The following is a 21,299-nucleotide window of genomic DNA, read 5'->3' on the forward strand; positions in this document are numbered from 1 at the left end:
GTTACAATGCACAGTAGGAGGAACCAGGTGACTAATAACTGAGAAGGAACATTAATGATCTAAAAAAATCTAGATCTTTTAAAATGCTGCATTTGCTCCATGTACCGTAACAGTTAGATTGGCCTCCTGAGTGTGCGTGTCTGCATTATGTACAAACAGAATTTGTAGCAAACTGCAAAATGTGCTTGAAGCCATACTCCCAACGGTTCCCCTCATGACTTCACAATCAGCGTCTTGAAAATCCAGATGTGGTGAATCCAGAACCTTCCTTACTTCTCTGTTTATCTACGTTGTGCTTGATACGTTGAGCTCGAGAGAACTGATTTTTTTTTTTTTTGATGGATCCAAGACCACGTGAGATTTCCAGGAGGTAAGGAAAAGAAAATTGTGAACTGGATCAACTTAAAGCTTTTTAAACCATTCAATGGAACGATGCCTGAGTTGGAAAAACAGGTCCTTGGATTTTTTTTTTTAATTTCTGTATTTAAAAGTTGTGCTCAGTAATTATCATTCTGATGGATTTTTTTTTTTTTTTTAATGTTATGGCTGTGAATTTTGGTACACTGTGGTGCGATGAGGCCAAGCACTCGGAAAGCAAATGAGGTCATTCTTGTGGTTGGAAGCATCTCTTACAGTAGCATCTCGGGAGCCCACACTCAGAATCCTTCCACAGGCCAAATTCCCGCTGGGACACGGGGGACCCCTGACTGAAGCAGGCCCCAGAGTGAGACCGTTGATATCTGAAGTGATCCTGAGCTTGGCTGACACCACACTGAAATTAACTCACCCCAGGAAGGCCCCATTTGGGTTTCTGGGACGCTTAGCATGCTCGGAGGGCAGTGTCTGGTTCAAAGAGATTCGTTTTCGGCTTGCACTTGGACTCCATAACCATTATAAAACAAAACAAAAAAGAACACCTGGCCTATGATTACAGCTAGAATAGAAGTTTCTTTTCAAGAGAATTGTGCTTTCAAATCACCAGTGAAGGGCCCCAGCTAAGAATCCGGTGTCTTTTTCCTTTGCGTTTTCTTGTGGTGTCCGTTGTTCTCATCTGGAGGTGACCTGTGCCCAAGCGAGAGTCCCTCCTTCACGCTTTGGTACAAGTGCTGGAGGTGGACGAGGAGCCCCCTGTGCTCAGATCATCCTGCCACTTCTCCAGGCTGCGGCGTCGGGCGTTCATGAAGAAGTTGCTGACGGTGGTCAGCTCCAGGCCCAGCTGCTGGGAAATGGTGATCTGCATCTCTTTGGACGGGCGTTTGTTCTCCTTGAAGATGGCGAAGAGCGTTCGGCGTTGGAGGTCGGTGAACACCAGGCGCGATTTCTTCTGGGAATTGTTCCTGTCTTTGTTTGGTTCTTGCTCTTTGCGTTTGCACGCTTGAAGGGAAAGAGAAGAAGGAGCGAGTCAGTATGGGTGTGAGAACCAGCACCCGAGAAGGTGATCCATGGAAAACATTGACAAAGTCGTACAAGGGGATGTAAACCGTTAAACTTTATTGTGCAAATTGCCCAGCTGTCAATAACTAGCCTTCTCAGTTCATCTCCCGGTGACGGAAGGCACCAGTCAGTGGTGGAAGGAAGGAAGGGGAGAAGGGGCACACAGTCTGGTTTTAAACCAATGGCAGTTGCTTTCTTTCTTACCCCTTGCCTCCCAGCACACCCTCAGGCACCGTGAAGGGATGACTCCAAATTTCAAGTCCCGGGGTGGGGGTGTGGGTGGGGGTGAAGCCTGGGCAGGCACTTCCTCTTTCAGATTCAGCTTGTACAAGTGTTTACAGCTGGGCTGAAATTACTTTCTGGAGTCAAAACTTAAAAGTGCATAATTTCTCAAAATCAAAGCTTCTACTCATGGGATTCAAAAAATTGGAAACGACATTAGAAGTAACAGAGTGACGGTACCATCCACCTTCCTGCAGGCTCTTGGAAAATTAAGGACACACAAAACAACAACAGAACAAGGAGGGAAAGACTGAAGAAGAAAAAAATGTTGGCTTGGCCAACTCCAGTTTGGGTAGTTTGAAGAGAAGCAAGTGCAAGAAGACCAGGGCTGAGGGTGTCAGAAGCAGCCCAGACTTAGGAGGACATTCATGTAGGTCACCACGCCTGCCTCACCCTACAAACTCCTAGAAGGCAAGGAGCAAGTCTCTGCAATATTCCCCACGGGCTCCGTTTGGAGCCACAGGAGTAAAGGAATGGCTGGCGTGCTGATGACATGTGGTGCTCAGATTTTTCCAGGGGATTTGTGCGTTTCACAGACGGATCTGGTCTCAGAAAAGTGACTTGTAAGGGTTCAACAACACAGTGCATACGAATCAGGAATTGAAACATGAGACCCGGTCCCAGATTGAGAATTTCTGTGCCCTGGACTGACACTCCGCTAGAGCTAGCAGTTTGGGGTGTTGCACGGATGTTTTCCCAACAGCCCTCAAAGTCTGGGTTTGCAGGTTTTGCTTCTGAGCCTTGGGTCAGGGCACTGCCTCCTGTGCCGGGGGGGCAGTCGCATTTGGAGAATCAGGGGAACACTCTTCAAACTGATGGATCTTAGGATTAACCTGAGGACCAGCATGCCTCGGGAAGATCTTCAGGAGCCTGAATTCACCCCCTGCCCCCACACCTTACTGACCATCCTCCCTGGGGGGTACTATCTGCCATAAAGGAGTCACTTCTGAGATACACGAAAAAGGATTACACTTTGCTGAATGCTTCCTGATTTTTTCTTTTTCTTTTTTTTAAATAAAAGCAATCGTATTCCCTTTGAAAAGTAAATATACACACACCTATAAAAAACATTTGATTCCATCTTAAAACCCATTTTCTTGGAGGCTCAGACTTTCCTAGATAAGGCACACTTCCCTGGCAATGGAAGTCCAGACAGAAAGGCTCAAAGGGTCCACACCTGTTCACTCCTGCAATGGAAGCCCAGACAGAAAGGCTCATAGGGTCCACACCTGTTCACTCCTCACGGGAGCTTCCCAGTAAAGGCAGCCTCCTTGTTCATCCCTGTGAGGCTCTTATGTATTTGTTTACCATACTGTTATCTTCAGACTTTCTCTTGTCCAATCTCAAGTCTTCCTCAACAGGGCTTCTCAACCTTAAGGTGCCCGGGAATCACTTGCAAACCCATTCTGATGTAGTCGGCCTAGGGCGGAGCCTGAGAACCTGCATTTCTAATGAGCTCCCAAGGTGAATGCTGCTGGTTCACATTCCTCAGCTGGCTGCCAAGCAAATGCCTGATTTCTAAAATCTCAGAGGAGCACCTTGATGGAATGGAAAGCTCTGGAACCAGACATGCCTGGATTCAAAGCCGGGCTCCTTCACCTCCAGGGACTTGGGACCGCAGCCGACTGCTTCACCTAGCAGAGCCCAAGCTTGTCATCTAGTGGAAGTGACAGCGCTGACCTCTGCAGAGGCCCAGGAGGGCATGTGGAAGGGCTCCCTTCCCACCCTCCCTCTCACCACGTTTCCCCGGTAATCCTGATGTAGGTAAACCAGCCAAATTATTTCCATTTTAAAATGAAATAAATTGAGACCTAGAGGGGGTAAGTGATTGGCTTGGGGTACCATTCCTGTCTGCTCCAAACCCAGGGTAAGAGTCCTGTCTTCCAGCTCTCTACCTTTCTCCTCTACACAAACAGTGTCTGTGACATTGGCCCCTAAGAGGGGGATCTGTTTGCAAGGCAGTTTCTGGGGCCCAATCCCAGAGATTCTGATTTTCACCGTGTGGCGCAGGCTTCTGGAATCTGTTTTCACAAACCTCCTTGGGCCCCTCTGAGACAAGGGGGCCAGCATGCTTGACCACGCTGCCACTTCAGGTCCTAGACTTGTCCCTGCCCCGGCCTCCTGGGACCCCTGGTCCCCAGCCTTCATCAGGAGGATTCTGATTAAACAGTTTCATGGTAATCTCCTGATAACAAAATCTGGGCAAATATTCTCTACAAACACTGGCTGAGGTCCTTTGTCGATTCACGCTCCTTTGGATTAACTGTACAGCCCTCAATTTTCCCACCAATATTGATTACTCTTCGGATAATGCTTTATTTGTACTTTCAATAGGGTGTTTAGACAATCTTGATGAAGGTGCACATTGGCCTGTCACATTATATTTGGTTAGACACGCACGTGCATGAGTGTGCCCGCACACACACTTGAAGAGACAAATGTTCAAGGCACAATGTTCAGCAAACGAAGGGAAAGAACAGAACAACACATCTGCATGCACCTTTCCACAGCTTTCCAAATCCACCAGAGTCCACACCAACCCATGCAGAGATGTAGCCTGTGGTCTGCAAATGGATGGCAAGTCCAAAAGCCCAAAATACCGAGGCAGTAGGTCCATAACCTGCTCAGAGTCCTTATGCCCGGCACCTGGCACCCCACACTTCTCTTTGGGGGTCATAAGTTACTTACTTCTTCACATTTCAAAGAGACAGTTTTGCTTTCCACCCCCGACAGTTACGGAAATAACAAACACACCACCAACAGCTCTCACCCCACGATTCTTACGAAAGCAGTTGATCTGGAGCTGAAGGGAACTAAAAACAAGAGGGAGAAGACCTGCTTTACAAACCTAAGCCCAAATGATGCCTGGAGCTGGGATGAGGTATGAAGCCAGCTATCCCCACGGGCACGAGTGTAAATGGCGTTGGTGTGAACATACTACAGTACAATCAAATACCCATTTCTAAACAGCTAGGAGAAAGCCGTGTAGCTCCCTGTGACCCAGGAGTGTGTTAGAAACCCAACAGACAGGTGTTCGACAGGGGTGAGGGTACGTTGAATCTCCTATTTCTGGAAGGTCTGAGGTTAGCCCAGGTTCCTGCTGACCACCTGGCTCTGCTGCTACTCCCTCTGGGGGGCATGCCAGGGGTTGATCACACGGGCACCAATGTGTGTGGTCAGGGCATGCAGCAGGGTTACCAAACCAGAGGTGATTCACATCAGAAGGGGATTCAAAGACAGGTGAGACGGTGAGGGTCAATACCAGGGACTGAAGAAGATTAAGGAAGCCCAGGGGCTCCTGGGTGCCTCAGTTGGTTAAGTGTCTGACTTTTGATTTTGGTTCATATCATGATCTCGTGGTGGTGGGTTTGAGCCCCAGGTCGGGTTCTGTGCTGACAGCATGGAGCCTGCTTGGGATTCTCTCCCTCCCTCTTTCTGCTCCTCCCCGATGTGCGTGCTCTCATATTCTCTCTCTCTCTCAAAATAAATACTTAAAAAAAAAAAATATTAAAGAGGCCAAGAAAATCCCTGAATCATCTGTGCTTTCCTTTCTCTCCTTGTGGAGGAGGGGCCCTGGTGCCACAAAGGTCAGTGACTGTGCAGTTTTCTCCCGACAGAAAAAAGTTTGTTTTCACCCACCACCAATGTTCCATACTGTGACAAAGGTCTCTTGGCATCTGCATGCTAAGGGATGAAGGGCTGTTGGAAGCCAGGGCCTCTGTGGGGAAGGGAAGACCGAGTGGTAGGGAGAAGCAAGAAGGGGCAGGTTCAGGGCTCCCACCTGCCTGAGGCTTGCCAACTGCTTCTTTTCCCTTTCCTTCTTTCCCTGGAGGGCCTGGTGTCCCAGGTGAGTGGCCTCAGCTCTGCACGCTCGTGTGTGAGTGAGTGAGTGTGTGTGTGTGTGTTTGTGTCTGGAGAGGCCGACACAGGCCACGGCCATCCTGGAACCACACTTCACCTTGACACCTGGTCCCTCAGGTACAGTGGCTTCAGCTCTTCAAGGCGTGAAGGAAGAGGAACCCAATACTGGATGGGACTCCTTGGCCACCCCTGCTCTAGAGCTGAAACTTCTCACACTGGGGAGGGGGGTGGTTTGTCCCGTGAATTCAGTCCCCTGTTAAGCGACCCCTTCTGTTTGGGTTGGAACACTCTTCTTTGGGGAATTCAGACTGGCGGTTAGCTACAGAATTAGTGCTGGAAGGTTCTTTGGGCTTCTGTACACTAGCCTCAGTGGACAGGAAAATGTCTCATGGAAATGAGTTACATTCTCCAGACCTGAGATGCAGTTTTATTTTTCTTGAGCAGCTGACAGGGAGGAGAGAGAGACAGATGAGGGCTTGGCAGGTCGAACTGACCTAAGCACAGAGCCCAGCGCTGCCATCTCTTGGCTGTGTGACCTGGGTGTGGTCCCCGGGCCTCCCTGTGCCTCCCTTTCCTGGTGCTCACTGGACCCAACACGGCTGCCCAGGGCCTTCCCCCCTTTATGATGGATTAGCCTTCACGGGCCTCTCCCTCTGCCTTGTACCATTTTACTTATTTTCCCAAACCAAAGGCAAATGCTGTCTCGCTCAGTGATGTCATCTATCCATTTCCCCTCTGGTGGTCAGAAGAATTATGGAAATTTTGCAAGCTTAACATACACAATTGTGCTAATATACACAATCTGTTCTGCCTGGAAAGTCCCAAATTGGGCAGGTGCCTCTTCTGGGGACATTTATCCCACATTCCTAGTGAAAAGTGGAATCAGGAGCTTCTCTGCCCTCCCAGACTAGAGGCTTCAGGGTTTGGCCTCTGGGACCACTTCGCGAGGGTCCCAGGGGATGCTGGTGAGTTATCTGCTGGTGGAAGGTGGCCCCGGGTGTGCACTGAGTGTGAGTCAGCAGGGCAAGCGTGGCCTGATTTGGTCTCCAGGGTGTGCAGAGCTTCTCCTCTTCTCTCTGATCTTTCAGAGATAAAGATTTTTAAACTCCTGTCTCCCCAGTTGCCTCTCAAAATGTTTCGTTCCCATGAGCTTCCTGGCCTGGCCCGTCCCTGTCCTCCAGAAATCCGGCTGCGCCCGCCACCTCTGCTTAAGCACCTGCCTTCCCTCCTCCACCCACCGAGCGCCTGCCCGCCGCCGCCGTGCCACATCGCTGCCCCTGCGGGCCGGGCTGGCCCTGGAGCCCTGCGGAAATGGATTTGTCCTTCCAACCTTCCTCCCCGGAAACCACAAGCACACGGGCCGGACAGGTCCTTGCAGAGGCCAGTGGGAAGGTGAGCTGCCGGGTTCCTGGAGAGGAGGGGACTCCACCAGCAAAACGCGATGCTTGGGGCTGGGCAAGGGGGAGCTGCTTCCAAAGGGGAATCTGCAAGAAGCCACCATCTCAGGCGTAGGCGGACAAGGATCTAGCTGTGTGGCTTCCAAGAGCCCTGCAAGTGCCGTCCGCACTGCCCCAGAACGGCCTCTGCATGCTGGCCCATGCTGGGGGCGCCTGCTGTAGCTTAATCAGATGCGCTGAAGACTTAACCCCTGCCAGACTGACTGCCCTCCTTCCTCTTGGGAAGGGAGTCATTTTAAATTATCTACAGCAGCAGCATCCTGCCGCTTAGTATGAATGAGGAGAGGCTCCTGGAGCAGGCTTTGGGTGGGGGTGGGGGTGAAGGGGGCTTACAGGAAGCAGGTGCCCCCAAGGGGGCAGAGCAGCCCCACAGTGGGAACTGAGGCAGACTAATTGCAAAATTGGCCCCAATTCTTCCCTTCCCAATATCTGCGCCCACTGCAATATGACTGTAGCTCGGCCCAGCACGAGATGGTGTTTGCCTGCCTTTCCTGGGCATCTGGGCCGGCCGGGTGATGTGCTTTAGCCAAACGAATGTGGCAGTGCTGAGCCCAGGCCTCAAGGAGCCATGTGTTCTGTTCACGTCCTTGGAACCCTGCCTGGCTCCCATGTGACAGGCCCAGGCAAGCCTGGGTCAGCCGACCCTGGTGGCCCCAGCAGCTGCCGGCAGGTGCATGAGTGAGCCCAGCTCAGGCCACCCAAGCGTGGCTTGGAGCCGCAGAATCGCTCAGTGGACCACAGACTCCTGAGCAAAAATAAATGTTTATGGCTTTATGCCGCTGGTTTTGCGGTTCTGTGCTACAGAGCATTATGGCGGTGACAGATATAGATGCCAAGAAAGACCTTTGCCTTCCTGCCCAGGTAGAGAAGAAGAGTCGGCTTGAAACTGAGACCTGGTTATCAGCTGCATGACCTTGAGTCGCAGTTCCCTAACCTATAAAATGGGGATACTAATGCCCGTCTCTCCAGACATCAGGATGCTAGCTGTGACACCTGGCACATAATAGGTGCTTAATAAATGTAAATAGTCTCTTTTCATAGGGAAAGAAGAGAAAAGGCATATAAGAAGGTAAGGTTAAGAACTCATAATTTGAAGTGGTTTTCCAAGATTTACTCAATGGTAGATGAACTGCCCAGGGGGCTAATGGCAAATACAAGGTTAAAGAGATTTGTTTTCATTGTGAGGTTGTCTCATAGCCAATTCCCAGCCTCGTAGAAAAGGTAAGGCTGTGATGTGTTTTCATATATGTGTCAGACATCCTAATAGGTTTGGGACCACTGGTGTTTCCTAACATCACTAATTTATGTCCAAATACATTCTACATATGATGGGTATTGTTAGCCTCTCATAAATAATGCAGAAGTGCCATATTCTCCTTGCATTCAGTAAATACTTTCCGTCTGTAGTTCAGTGTGATCTTGCCAGGGCACAGGGTGGGAGTGGGGGAGGGGAGGAAGTCATGGTGGGGGCGGTTCATTTGTCAGTGGTCACTTCACCTCCAAGTATGTGGGTTTGGAAAATACGCTAAGGAGAATCGCTGCCCTCTTTCAGCTGGAGAGCCTGAAGCTGCCCTCCTTCAAGGGCTTGTGCAAAGTGGGAGTGTGGCCCCTCTCCGGCACGGAGGGCACACCAGGGCTGAGCGCTGTGCCGGGAAGATTAGCTGGGTTGTACCAGAAAAACCAATGACGAAAGTAAGTTCATATTTATAGCTCTAACCTGGTTTTGAGAAACCGAGGGTTGTTTTTTTGGTTTTTATTTGAATTCTAGTCAACATACCATGTAATATTAGTTTCAGGTGTACAATATAGTGATTCACCGCTTCCATACAATACCCGGTGCTCATCACAAGTCCCCTCCTTAATCCCCATCACTTATTAACTCATCTCCCTCCTGCCTCCCCTCTGGTGACCACCAGTTCTTACAGTTGAGTCTGTTTCTTGGTTTGCTTCTCTCTCTCTGTTCCTTTGCTCATTTGCTTTATTTCTTAAATTCCACATACAACTGAAATCTGACACACAAAAAGATGTTCAACATCACTGATTGTCGGGGAAATGCAAATCTCACGCAAACTGCAATAAGCTACCACCTCACACCTGGCAGAATGGCTAAACTCAACAACACAAAAAACAACAAGGTTGGCGAGGATGTGGAGAGAGGGGAATCCCGCACTGTTGGGATTGCAAACTGGTGCGGCCACTCTGGAAAACACTATGGAAGTTCCTCAAAAAGTTAAAAATAGAACTACCCTACGATCCAGCAATTGCACTATGAGGTATTTGCCCACAGGATACAAAAATACTAATTCAAAGGGATAAATGCACCCTGATGTTTATAGCAGAATTATCTACAATAGCCAAATTATGGAAAGAGCCCAGCTGTCCATTGACTGATGAATAAAGAAGATGTGTGGGGTGTTGAGGTAAGGAGAAGCAAAATAAACTCCCTTTGCTTCCCGGCTCTGAAGAGGTGGCTCTTTGGTCCTGACAGAAGAGCAAGCCCATGGAAGAGGTGACAGTGTCCGGGAGGTGCCCTTCCTCTGGAATGAATCTGCATATTCCAGAGCTTTTCAAGCAATAACAGGATCCCCTGCATTCAAATAGGGAAGCAAGAAGCAAGGAGTTGCATACTCTGATAGTCCATATTTAATGCTAGGAAGCCACCAATGCTGATAAATCTTAGCAAATGCAGGGAATTAGGTGCTGTGCACAGGAATTATGTGCTGGCACACTGCTACAGGGACATGGCACTGGAGGGTCTGACACACCAGACGTAGGGCTCCAGCTCTAAGCATTGGCCCCTGAGGGCCAGGGCTAGCAGGACACTGATCACCCACCTCGGAGGTGGGAGGGCTTAGTGAAGGGGGAGGGGCTGCAAGGGACACCATCTTTTCAAATCATTATTTAATTACCTTGGGCTGTCTAAAATTTGGAAGCTGTAGGGACGCCTGAGTGGCTCAGGTGGTTAAATGTCCAACTTCAGCTCAGGTCATGATCTCACCATTCACGAGTTTGAGCCCCATGTTGGGCTCTGTGCTGACAGCTCCGAGCCTGGAGCCTGCTTCGGATTCTCTGTCTCCCTCTCTCTCTCTGCACCTCCCCTGCTCACACTCTGTCTCTCTCTCAAAAATAAATATACATCAAAAAAATAAAAATAAATAAAACTTGGAAGCTATAAATAGTTTGCAGTTAAATGCTTTGCAGTTTTCCCTGTTTCTCTCTGATTCCTGACCTTATTATCAAAGGCCAGATTCTTACGGAGCCAGTGCAATGAACTCGGCCCCTGAGAGCTCAACCCTCACGTCACTCTGGTTTCTGCAAGTGTCTCTGGCCTGAGTAAGACAGGACGCGTAATGGTTCTGTCTCCAGGTTGGAAGCTGGGTTGGAAGCTGGCTTTCCTCACAGAACAGACGCCAATGCCCCCTGGCAGTGGAGCCAGTGACCTCTGGACCCACAGCCGTGGGGGAGGCCAAGAGCAGAGACAGGGAGGGCGTACACATCAATGGACTTGGAGTCATCATTGTTGTTGGGCTTCATCCTTCCTTCCTTCCCTTCTAACTGTGAGTGCAGACAAAGCCCTGGCGAGAAAAACCTCTAAACCATTTGCCAGGTCATCCCGGACAGCCAAGGCGCTGGGTTGAAGAGTTTACACTGCAGTGAGAGAGCTGCTGCCTGGCTGATTAGCACAAAATTGGGCTGGGGCTGGGGAAGCAGCAGGGAAAAGGGAGAGAGAGAGGACGGGCGGGGGGCAGCCCCACACGCATATACCCCTCACTCTGGAGACACTGGATGGGGGTCACATCCAAAGTGCAGAGATACCAGCAGCCCCACGAAGCTTGGTGTCGCCCTTGAGCGCCTGAGCCGCACTCAGGCTTCACTTCTGCCCTGAGACAAACTTCTGCCCATCCAGGTAACCCTGCAGTACCCGCTTCCCACCTGGAAAATGTGGATGATGGATATAAATCTCCACTCCTCTGTGTGCTGCCCCCACCTATGCTTGGGTGTTGGCAGGGGGTGGGGGATGCTTCTAAGCAGGCTGGTCCTGACAAACCTTACAGCAGCTCCCCGATGTCCATTTATTGTCAAATAAAAGGCAGCCAGCCAGCCACTATTCTCAGTTCCCATGCCCCAAAGACATTCCCTGAAGAAAACAAATTTTATTTCCTGTCTTTATTTTTACCGTCAATACGAAGTCACGGAAAGGAACTTGGGAAATGGGGGCCCTTGGATGCCTGACAACTTTAAGTAGAGGCAAAGGCAGAAAAAAGCTCAGGGTGGCCCCAGAGGGCGAGTCTCCCCAGAGGGCACCAGACCTGGGCACCACATGCTGTCCAGCGCTCCTCCCACTGCCCCCCGCCCCCCAGCATGTCTGCCCACCCAGCACAGATGCGCCTTCAGCCTCTGCTTCCCTTTCAGCACAAGCTCAGAGCGCAGAAGGGACAGGTTGCGGACAGCAGATGTCCCAGGATACCTGGTAGAATGCCCGAGTTTCAGAATGGCAGGATGTTGGAGGCCACTTGGTCCAATCCTTTATTTTGGATATAGGAGTCTGAGGCATTTGGAGGTGCCTTGAGTAGCCCAAGACTGACCATAGCCAGTCGGTGACACAGCCTTGAGAACCCAGATGCCCTCACTTCTAGTCCAGGGGGCTTTGCTTCCTATCTGCCTATTAGAATAAGCCTTTTGGGGCACTCAGCCTTTGAAATGACAGTTTCTGGTTATTCTGCCTATGCTGAAGTCTGGCAAAGAAAGATTTTGTTTTTGAGAGAGAGAGGGCGTGAGTGAGGGGCAGAGGGAGGGGGAGAGAGAGAGAAGCTGGGCTCACCCAAAGGGAGGCTCCAGCTTACGTGAAGCAGGGTGCGAGCTCACCCAAAGCGAGGCTTGAACTCATGAACCGTGAGACCATGACCTGAGTGAAGTCAGATGCTTAACGTCTGAGCCACCCAGGTGCCCAAAGAAAGATCTTTCGTTCTATGGTATAGCTGTATGTCCTGCAAGCTATCCAGGAAGTCGTGAATTCGTAAAAACAAATACTTAATTCAGGATGGAAATGTCCGGCTTAAAATGGCAAAGACAGCGTAGCCTCTCCTAACTTCCTACTTAAAATCATCTCAAAAACCTAGAAGATAAAACTCACCAAACTGAAAATTAGGACTTCCGTCAACCTGTGTGAGGGCATTTCTGAGGCATCTGCCCCTCAAACACAAGGCCAATGGAACTAGGTTGAAAAACAATATCCGAATTGAAAAACTAGCACCTGAGTCCTCCAGTGGCTCAGTAATTCAAATTAAGCAGCCGTTGCTTGTGTCGGTAAGTCTGCTGAGACGGCCAATGTGCTTTCCACTACTACCCACTAGCTAACTGAGAACAGCAACTCTCAGAAAATAATTAGGAAAAAAATAAATTGAGGGTTAGGAGAGAAACGCCAGCAGCAGTAGACCACAGCATGGAAAGCTCAGTTTTCTTCTTCTTTTTTAAAAAAAATTTTTAAAAATATTTTTATTTATTTCTAGGAGAGAGAGAGAGAGAGACAGCGTGAGCAGGGGAGGGTCAGAGAGAGAGAGAGACACAGACTCTGAAATAGGCTCCAGGCTCTGAGCTGGCTGTCAGCACAGAGCCCAACGTGGGGCTCAAACCCACNAGAGACACAGACTCTGAAATAGGCTCCAGGCTCTGAGCTGGCAGTCAGCACAGAGCCCGACGCCGGGCTTGAACCCACGAACCGCGAGATCATGACCTAAGCGAAAGCTGGACGCTTAACTGACTAAGCCACCCAGGCGCCCCTTAAAAAATTTTTTTAATGTTTTATTTATTTCTGAGAGAGAGAGAGAGAGAGAGAGAGACAGCATGAGCAGGGGAGGGTCAGAGAGAGAAGGAGACATAGCATCCAAAACAGGCTCCAGGCTCTGAGCTGGCTGTCAGCACAGAGCCTGACGTGGGGTTTGAACCCACAAACCGTGAGATCATGACCTGAGCCGAAGTCAGCTGCTTAACCAACTGAGTCACCCAGGCTCCCTGGAAGGCTCAGTTTTCAAAAAGTGCTCTAGGTGAACACGAGGCGAGAGGAGGCTTTGGTGAGCAGTGTGTGGGGACCGATGCATCTACTCCCCTTGACCAGCTTGTCCACAGCCCAGGAGTGCACGCAGGCCACGAGTCCTTGGTGGCCCAGCAGGGCCAAACTAAAAGAAAGCTGGTTCCATAGGAGAAGCTGGGTTGCCAACTCAGTGCAGGGCCGAGAGGGTGAGTGCACTGACACCCAGAAATGAGGTCGTAAGGAAAACACACAACTTTTTTGTTGACCGCACTAGCCTTGACTGCCGTTTTCTCATCTGAGAATGAATCAGAGGAAATTCTTCTGAAAACATCTTACAGAAACTTTAAGAATATTTTAGAGAATCAGGTGGTATCTCAAGATGATGCCAAAGGAGATGTTTCTAAGAAACAGGAACGGAAAATGATGAAGAAAACAGAACTCCCGAAGTAATAGTGTGTAATAAAAACAGTAAGATGAGATGAGAAAGATAGAAACTTGCAGGAGAGAAGTACACAGCATTGGAGGGAATTAAGAGCAAAACAGACATAGCGGTTGCAATGCTAGAATTTCTGCAGCTCAGGGGGTCTTTCCCATAGGAAGGCATTCTAAGCCACATGATAACTCAGAAAAGTGGTATCTATAGACTCTTTATGAAACGAAAAATAACTGAACACATACTCTAGGTTAGTTGGAATACAATCAAAATTAAAAGCTCAAGAATGTTACACTGTCCTAACAAAGAACAGGTCAGCAGCCCCATGTGGCTATGAATACCCCTGAACTCATCCCAAACATCCAAAGGAGAATCACTACGTAATACGCATTGCCTCTTCAGAAAGGCTGCGGCAGTAACTCTGTAAGAAGGTAGGACAGCTGATGCCTCCTTTGGCAACAGGATCTCAGTGATGTTTAAAAACAAATAATTCCATATTAATATTTCATATCACTATGTGAAGTATACAGTTGGGGAAAAAATCCTCTGGAAAAGTATCTCCCTCTTCCAGAGTCAAACGTCAGATTTATAATCCAGTTAAAGATGATTTCCTATATGTGAAACAGATAAAAAAGAAAACAATTGTGCCTACAACAACAAGAAAAAGAAGGAAATATTTCAAAGTGTTCACTTTCACGAGAGGCAATGAAGGCACCACTACTATTCAATATTATGCTGGGAAAGTTGTCAGTGTGATAAAAATAAGAAAAAACCCCCACAAATAAGTGAACATTTAGAAAGGAATGAAATTGGTAAAATGAAAAAAGTCTACATAATCTGAGTGTTCATTATTTGGTAGGCATTATTTGATAGATATTAACTCATTTAACTTTTACAATCAACCTTAGAGGTAGTCTGCAACTAATGATACTGAGTCACAGAGGAGTAAGCAAATTACTTAGTAAGTAATGGGGCTGCTACCCTGTAGTGCTTCTCCAGGCAGAAATGGAACACTCATAATTATAAGTTAATAAGATTTTTTAACCTAGAAAACCCAAAAACCTCAATACTCAAATTACTAGAACCAGTAAGAAAATTCAGGAAGGTGCTCAGTTACAAGATGAACATATAAAAACCAACATTGATTACGTATACATAGAAAATCCAAGATAATAAACAGATTAAACTATTAGAATTAATATGAGAATTCAGCAAGGTTCCTAGACTCAATATCAATAGACAAAAATCCTATATAACCCAACAAACAGAAGAGGAAAAAGATACCACTTATAATAGGATCAAAACATCAAACATACAGAAATAAATTTAAAAAATAGGTAGCAATATTTTGACAGAGGAAGCTATATACTTTGTTAGAGAAATTAAAGAATATCTAAATAAAGTGATTGGAAGACTCAATATTTAAGAGTTCAATTCTCTCATGTTGATGTATAGATCCAATCAAATCTCTAATGAAAATCCCAACAGATTTCTCTCCGTCATTCTTTTTCTTCTTTCTTGCCTTTTCAGCTTTTTTGGGGATTTGACAAGCTGATTCTAAAATCTTTAGGAGAATGCAGATTTCTCTCCGTCATTCTTTTTCTTCTTTCTTGCCTTTTCAGCTTTTCTGGGGATTTGACAAGCTGATTCTAAAATCTTTAGGAGAATGCAAAATATCAAAGAATAGTCAAGCTATTCTTGATAAAAAGAAAAAGACAGGAGGACTCGCCGAATCAACCATCAAGACTTTAATAAGACTACCATGGTTCAGTACTGGGATAAGGGTACAGAACTAGATGAGTGGAACAGAACAGAAAGCCCACAAACAGAACCACACACACGGACACTTCATTTAATAACAAGATTTAATGACACTTCATTTAATAACAAGGGCCATTTAATGACAATGGCACTGAAGAAAATTAAGAAAGTGTTTTCTTTCTAATAATGGAGCTGGGGTAACCGGATAGGCATTGGGGCAGGGCTCAATTCTTCACCTCTACCTTCCTGTTATACACCAAAAATAAGTTCTGTGTGGATCATAGACATTCATGTTAATGGCAAACCAATAAAGTTTATAAAAGTAATACAGGGTTGTATCTTTACAATCACATGAAAGAGTTCTTAAGACTCAAAGAAACAAGATTTACGAATAGAAGCATATTAAAATTAAGAATTTCTGTAGATCAAAAGACACAAGAGAGTAAAAGGAAAAAAAAAGGGAGAAAGGGAGAGTAAAAGGAGAGCCATAGATATCTGCAACACATATGATAGACAAAGGGCCTGAATCCATAATATGTAAAATCTCTTAGAAATCCGTTAAGTCAGGGGTGCCTGGGTGGCTTAGTCGGTTAAGCGTCCGACTTTCGCTTAGGTCATGATCTCGCAGTTCGTGGGTTCGAGCCCCGAGTCGGGCTCTGTGCTGACTGCCAGCTCAGAGCCTGGAGCCTGTTTCAGTCTCTCTCTCTCTCTCTCTCTCTCTCTCTCTCTCCTAGTTCCCTCTCTCTCTGACCCTCCCCTGCTCATGCTGTCTCTCTTTCTCTCCTAGAAATAAAAACATTAAAAAAATAATAATAATAAATTAAAAAAAAAAAAAGAGAAATCCGTTAAGTCAGACATCCCAACATGAAAACAGGCAAAGACTTGAACAGACACTCATGGAAGAAGACCAAATTTCCAGTAATTATATAAAAAGACACAATTAGGGACGCCTAGGTGGCTCAGTTGGCTAAGTGCCTGACTCTTGATTTCAGCTCAGGTCATGATCTCATGGTCCGTGTCAGGTTCTGTGCTGACAGTGTGGAACCTGCTTGGGATTCTCTCTCTCCCTCTCTCTTTGTCCCTCCCCCTCTCACTTGTGAGTGCATGCGCAGTCTCTCTCTCTCTCTCTCTCAAAAACAAACTTAAAAAATATTAAAAAGACACAATTACTAGTCATCTAGAAATTACAAATTAAAAACAATGTTACACATTCACCAAAATGGCTTAATTGTAAGTCTCTCAATATCAAGGGCTGGCAAGGATAGGAGAACTCTCCCATGCTGTTGGGGGAGTGTAAATTGGTACAGTGGTTTAGGAAACATTTGGCAGTGTCTGATAAAGTTGAATATATGCATGCCCTATGACCCAGAAATTCTGCCCCTAGACAGACTGACTTGTTGCAGACACTATCGTGTGCCGGCACAATCTGTTGGCTGTCACCACTGCAGTGCATGCCAGCCCAACCCCCAATTGCCAGCACCTCTATCTCTTTGCCAAATGGCTTTCTCTCGTTGCCAGACACTGCTATGTCCATATGCAGGTCATGCCAGAAAGGCTGGGGAATTAATGACCCCCTCCCCAAAGCTTCTCCCAATCAGTGAATGAGGAGTTTTGCCAGATAAATACCCCAACACCCTGAGGCATGTTTTCTATGAACACACAGAGAGTGGCTCGATAGGATTAAGCCCTACTTACCTGCTATGGAAAGTCCTTGATAAAAGAGCACTTCCTGTGTTTCTTCCCTTCTTGGCCTTACTTCTCCACTCCTCTACCAGTGCTTCCTGGGATCACCTTTCAAATAAATGACCTGTACTAGAATCCTTGTTTCAGAGTCTGCTTCTAGGGGAACCCAAATGAAGAACCCCTTACAGAAATATATGCCATGTACATTAGGATACATGCCCGAAAAAGTTCAGAGCAGCTGTCTGTACTAAAACTAGAAAAAATCCAAGTGGTGGTTTCAATCCACCAACAGGAGAATGGATAAATTATGGCATATTAATTTAATGGAATACAACACAGCTATGAAGAAGAAAGAACACCTTCTCCTCTTACTACATGTAACAAAGTGAAGAGAATGTTGAATAAAAGAAGCCAGACACAAAGATATACATACCGAGTGAATTTATTGATATGAAGTTTAAAGACCTGGCAAAACTAGCTGTTAGGGATACATACTTGAGTGTTAAGAACTATAAAATGAGGCCAAGAGATAATTATCATAAAAGGCAGGTTGTTACTTAAATATTATGATTGAGGGACAGGATTTTGACAAGGAAAGGGAATAACAGAGGACTTTTGTAGAGCTGACAATATTCAATTTGCTTTACAGTAACTCATTAAGTGATCCATTTATTTTTCATACACTCCCTGTATATATGTTTTATTTTATAGTGATACATTTTATTTTGTTTTCATTTTCATTTTTTTTAAATGTTTATGTATTTACTTTGAGAGAGAGAGAGAGTATGTGATGGAGGGGCAGAGAGAGGAGAGAGAGAATCTCAAGCAAGCTCCACATTGTCAGCGTAGAGCCTGACATGGGATCCCATGAATCACAAGATCATGTCCTGAATCGAAATCAAAGAGTTGGATGCTTAAATAACTGAGCCACCCAGGTGCCCCTATAATAAAACATTTTAAAAAGCTATAGCTTTTCTTTAAACCAGAAGTAAACTATTAGAAAAGGCAACAGAAAAAAAATTCACAATAACACAAGTACTTAGGAATAACAACTATTTAGCAAAAAATAGAAAAACCAAAGCTAAAACTTTTCTTAATGAAAATATACACAAAAATTTGGCTAAGCGAACTGTATCCCCTATAAAATTGAAAGGTCAAAATAATATATAAATTCAAGCTCACTCTATAATTCCTATGGAAGAATAAAAGTGCAAGAAAAGCTAAGAAAATTCAGAAACAAAAGATGAGAAGGTAAAACATGCTTCACCAGACCTCAAGACATTAAATAATTTAAATAGTGTGATGTTGACATGAGAATTAATAGATCAATAGAACAGAATGGAGTTCAGAAACAGACTCACATATATAAGTGAATTTAATACACGATTAAGAAAATACTGCATTTCAAATCCTAAGAAAGGGATGAATTGTTTAGAAACTAGTGTTGGATCAAGTAGTTATCAATTTGAGGGAAAAAAATAAATCCCAACCTCACATCACTTACAAAAACAAATTCTTGACAAATGAAAGAACAGATTAAAGCTAACAGCATACTTAATGGTAAGAAACTTGCTTTCCCACTAAGGTCAGGTACAAGGCAAGAAACAGTGCAAGTGGGCTCCTCTCACCACCACCACCTCCCTTTTATTATTTTTTTTAATGTTTATCCATTTTTGAGAGAGAGGTGGGGGTGGGGTGGGAGAGAGGATCTGAAGCAGGCTCCACGCTGGCAACAGTGAGCCCAATGTGGGGTTCAAACTCACGAACCATGAGATCATGACCTGAACCGAAGCTGTATGCTTAACAAGTGAGCCACCCAGGGGCCCCGCACCACTCCCTTTCAACATTGCACTGGAAGTGCTTGCTAATGCAATAAGGCAAGAAAAGGAAGTAAAAGGTATACAGACTGAGAAGGAAGACATAAAACTTTGTTTACAGAGAACACATTCATCTATGTAGAAAATCCAAAAGAATTGAAAATGAAAAACAAAAAGCGTGCCCCCAAAACAAAAACTCCTGGAACTAATAAGCAGGTAGAATAAGGTTGGAGGATGCAGATTAATATACAAAAGTCAACTGCTTTCCCACATACCAGCAATGAGTAAGTGGAATTTGAAATTAAGAACATAATATCATTTACATTAACATCTAAAAAAATGAAATACTTAGGTATAAATCTAAAGAAATATATAAGATCTATGAGAAAAAGCACAAACTGATGAACAAAATCAAAGAACTGAATAAATGGACAGATATTTCATGTTCATGGATAGGAGGACTCAATACTGTCAAGATGTCAATTCTTCCCAACTTGATCTATATATTCAATGTAGTCCCAATCAATATCCCAACATCTTATTTTATGGATATCGACAAACTGATTCTAAAGTTTATATGGAGAGAGCCAGAAGGCCAACACCATTTTGAAAGAGAACAAAGTTGGAGAACTGACACTACATGACCTCAAGACTTACTATAAGGCTACAGTAGCCCGGACAGTGAAAGAATGACAAGTAGATCAGTGGAACAGAATAGAGAGCCCACAAAGGACCCCCATAAATATAGTCAGGTGATACAATGGAGCTAAGATAGTCTGTTCAACAAATGGGCTGGAACATCTGGACATCCACATGTAAAATAAATAAATAAATAAATAAATAAATAAATAAATAAATCTGGACTCCACAAAAATTAAGTCAAAATGAGTCAGAGGCCTAGATGTAAAATGCAAAGCTATAAAACTAGAAGATAACAAGGAGAAAACCTGGACAATCTTGGATGTGGAGATGCCTTTTTGGAGAAACACCAAAGACACGATCCAAGAAAGAAACAGGTGGTAAGCTGGACTTCATGAAAATTTAAAAACCCTGCTGTGCAAAAGATAGTATCAAGAGAATTAGAAGACAAGCCACAAATTCAGAGAAAATGTCTGCAAAAGACAAACCTCATAAATAATTATTATCCAAAGTATACAAAGAACACTTAAAACTCAACAATAAGGGGGGGAAAACCCTCAACAATAAGAAAACAAACATCTCAATTAAAAAATGGGCCAATGACCTTAACAGATACTTCACCAAAGAAGATATACAGATGGCAAATGACAAATAAGCATATGCAAAAACGCCCCATATGTCAGCAGGGAAATATGCAAATTAAAACAATAATCTGATACCATTACATACCCATTAGAAAGACCAAAATTCTTTTTTTTTTTTTAATTTTTTTTTTTAATGTTTTATTTATTTCTAGGAGAGAGAGAGAGAGACAGCGTGAGCAGGGGAGGGTCAGAGAGAGAGGGAGTCACAGACTGAAACAGGCTCCAGGCTCTGAGCTGGCAGTCAGCACAGAGCCCGACGCGGGGCTCGAACCCACGAACCGCGAGATCATGACCTAAGCGAAAGTCGGATGCTTAACCGACTAAGCCACCCAGGCGCCCCTAGGAAGACCAAAATTCTAATGTCAGTCCAGAACACTGACTTCACACGCTGGCGAGGGTGTGGAGCAAAAGCAGCTCTCATACATTGCTATAGTAGGAATGCAAAGCAGTCGTTCCTTTGGAAGACAATTCAGCACTTTCTCACAAAACTAAACATATTCTTAACATATGATCCAGAGATTGAAATTCTCCTTGGTATTTACCCAAAGGAAATGACAACTATGTCCACACAAATACTTATACATAGATACTTAGGGTAGTTTAATTCCTAACTGCCCAAACTCAGAAGTGACCAAGATGTTCTTTCGCAGATGAACGGATAAGTAAGCTGTGGTAGATCTAGGCAATGGAATATTTATTATTCAGCATTAAAAAGAAATGAGCTAGCAAGACATGCAAAGACATGGAGAAACCTTAAATGCATATTACTAAGTGAAAGAAGCCAATCTGAAAAGACTACATACTATATAACTCAAACTATATGACATTCTGAGAAAGGCAAAACTATGGAGACAATACAAAGATCAATGATTGCCTGGGGGGAGAAGGGAAAGAGATAAAGAGGCCGAGCAGAGAGGATTTTTAGGGCAGTGAAAATACTCTGTAAGATAATAATGGATACATGTCATTATACATTTGTCCAAACCCATAGAAGGTATACCACCAAGAGTGAACACTAAGGTAAGCTATGAACTTGGGGGAATCTGATATGTCAATATTGCTTCTTAGTAAACAAAAATGTCCCATTCTTGTGAGCAATGTTGGTAATGGGGGAGGCTACACATGTGTGAGGCAGGAGGTATATGGGAAACCTCTGTAACTTCCTCTTCATTATGCTGTAAACCTCAAAGTGTTGTAGAAAAAATAAAGTCTTCAAAGAATAAACAGCTAATGTTTAAAAATTACCCAAGAAGCCAA

At 45.2% G+C, this 21,299-nt stretch overlaps 1 protein-coding gene across 1 annotated transcript in view; it reads right to left on the bottom strand.

Annotated features, from left to right (window-relative positions):
* Positions 1–1,087: 1,087 nt before the first annotated feature.
* Positions 1,088–21,299, bottom strand: part of ONECUT2 (one cut homeobox 2) — a 45,242-nt gene continuing 25,030 nt past the window's right edge. Inside the window, exon 2 of the mRNA XM_039230544.1 lies at positions 1,088–1,374. Within this exon, the coding sequence (XP_039086475.1) occupies positions 1,088–1,374 (287 nt within the window). The remainder of the gene's footprint in view (positions 1,375–21,299) is intronic.

Source organism: Hyaena hyaena, unplaced genomic scaffold (genome assembly GCF_003009895.1).
Source record: "Hyaena hyaena isolate Hyena2069 unplaced genomic scaffold, ASM300989v1 scaffold_47, whole genome shotgun sequence".
In the NCBI taxonomy this organism is placed as follows: domain Eukaryota; kingdom Metazoa; phylum Chordata; class Mammalia; order Carnivora; family Hyaenidae; genus Hyaena; species Hyaena hyaena.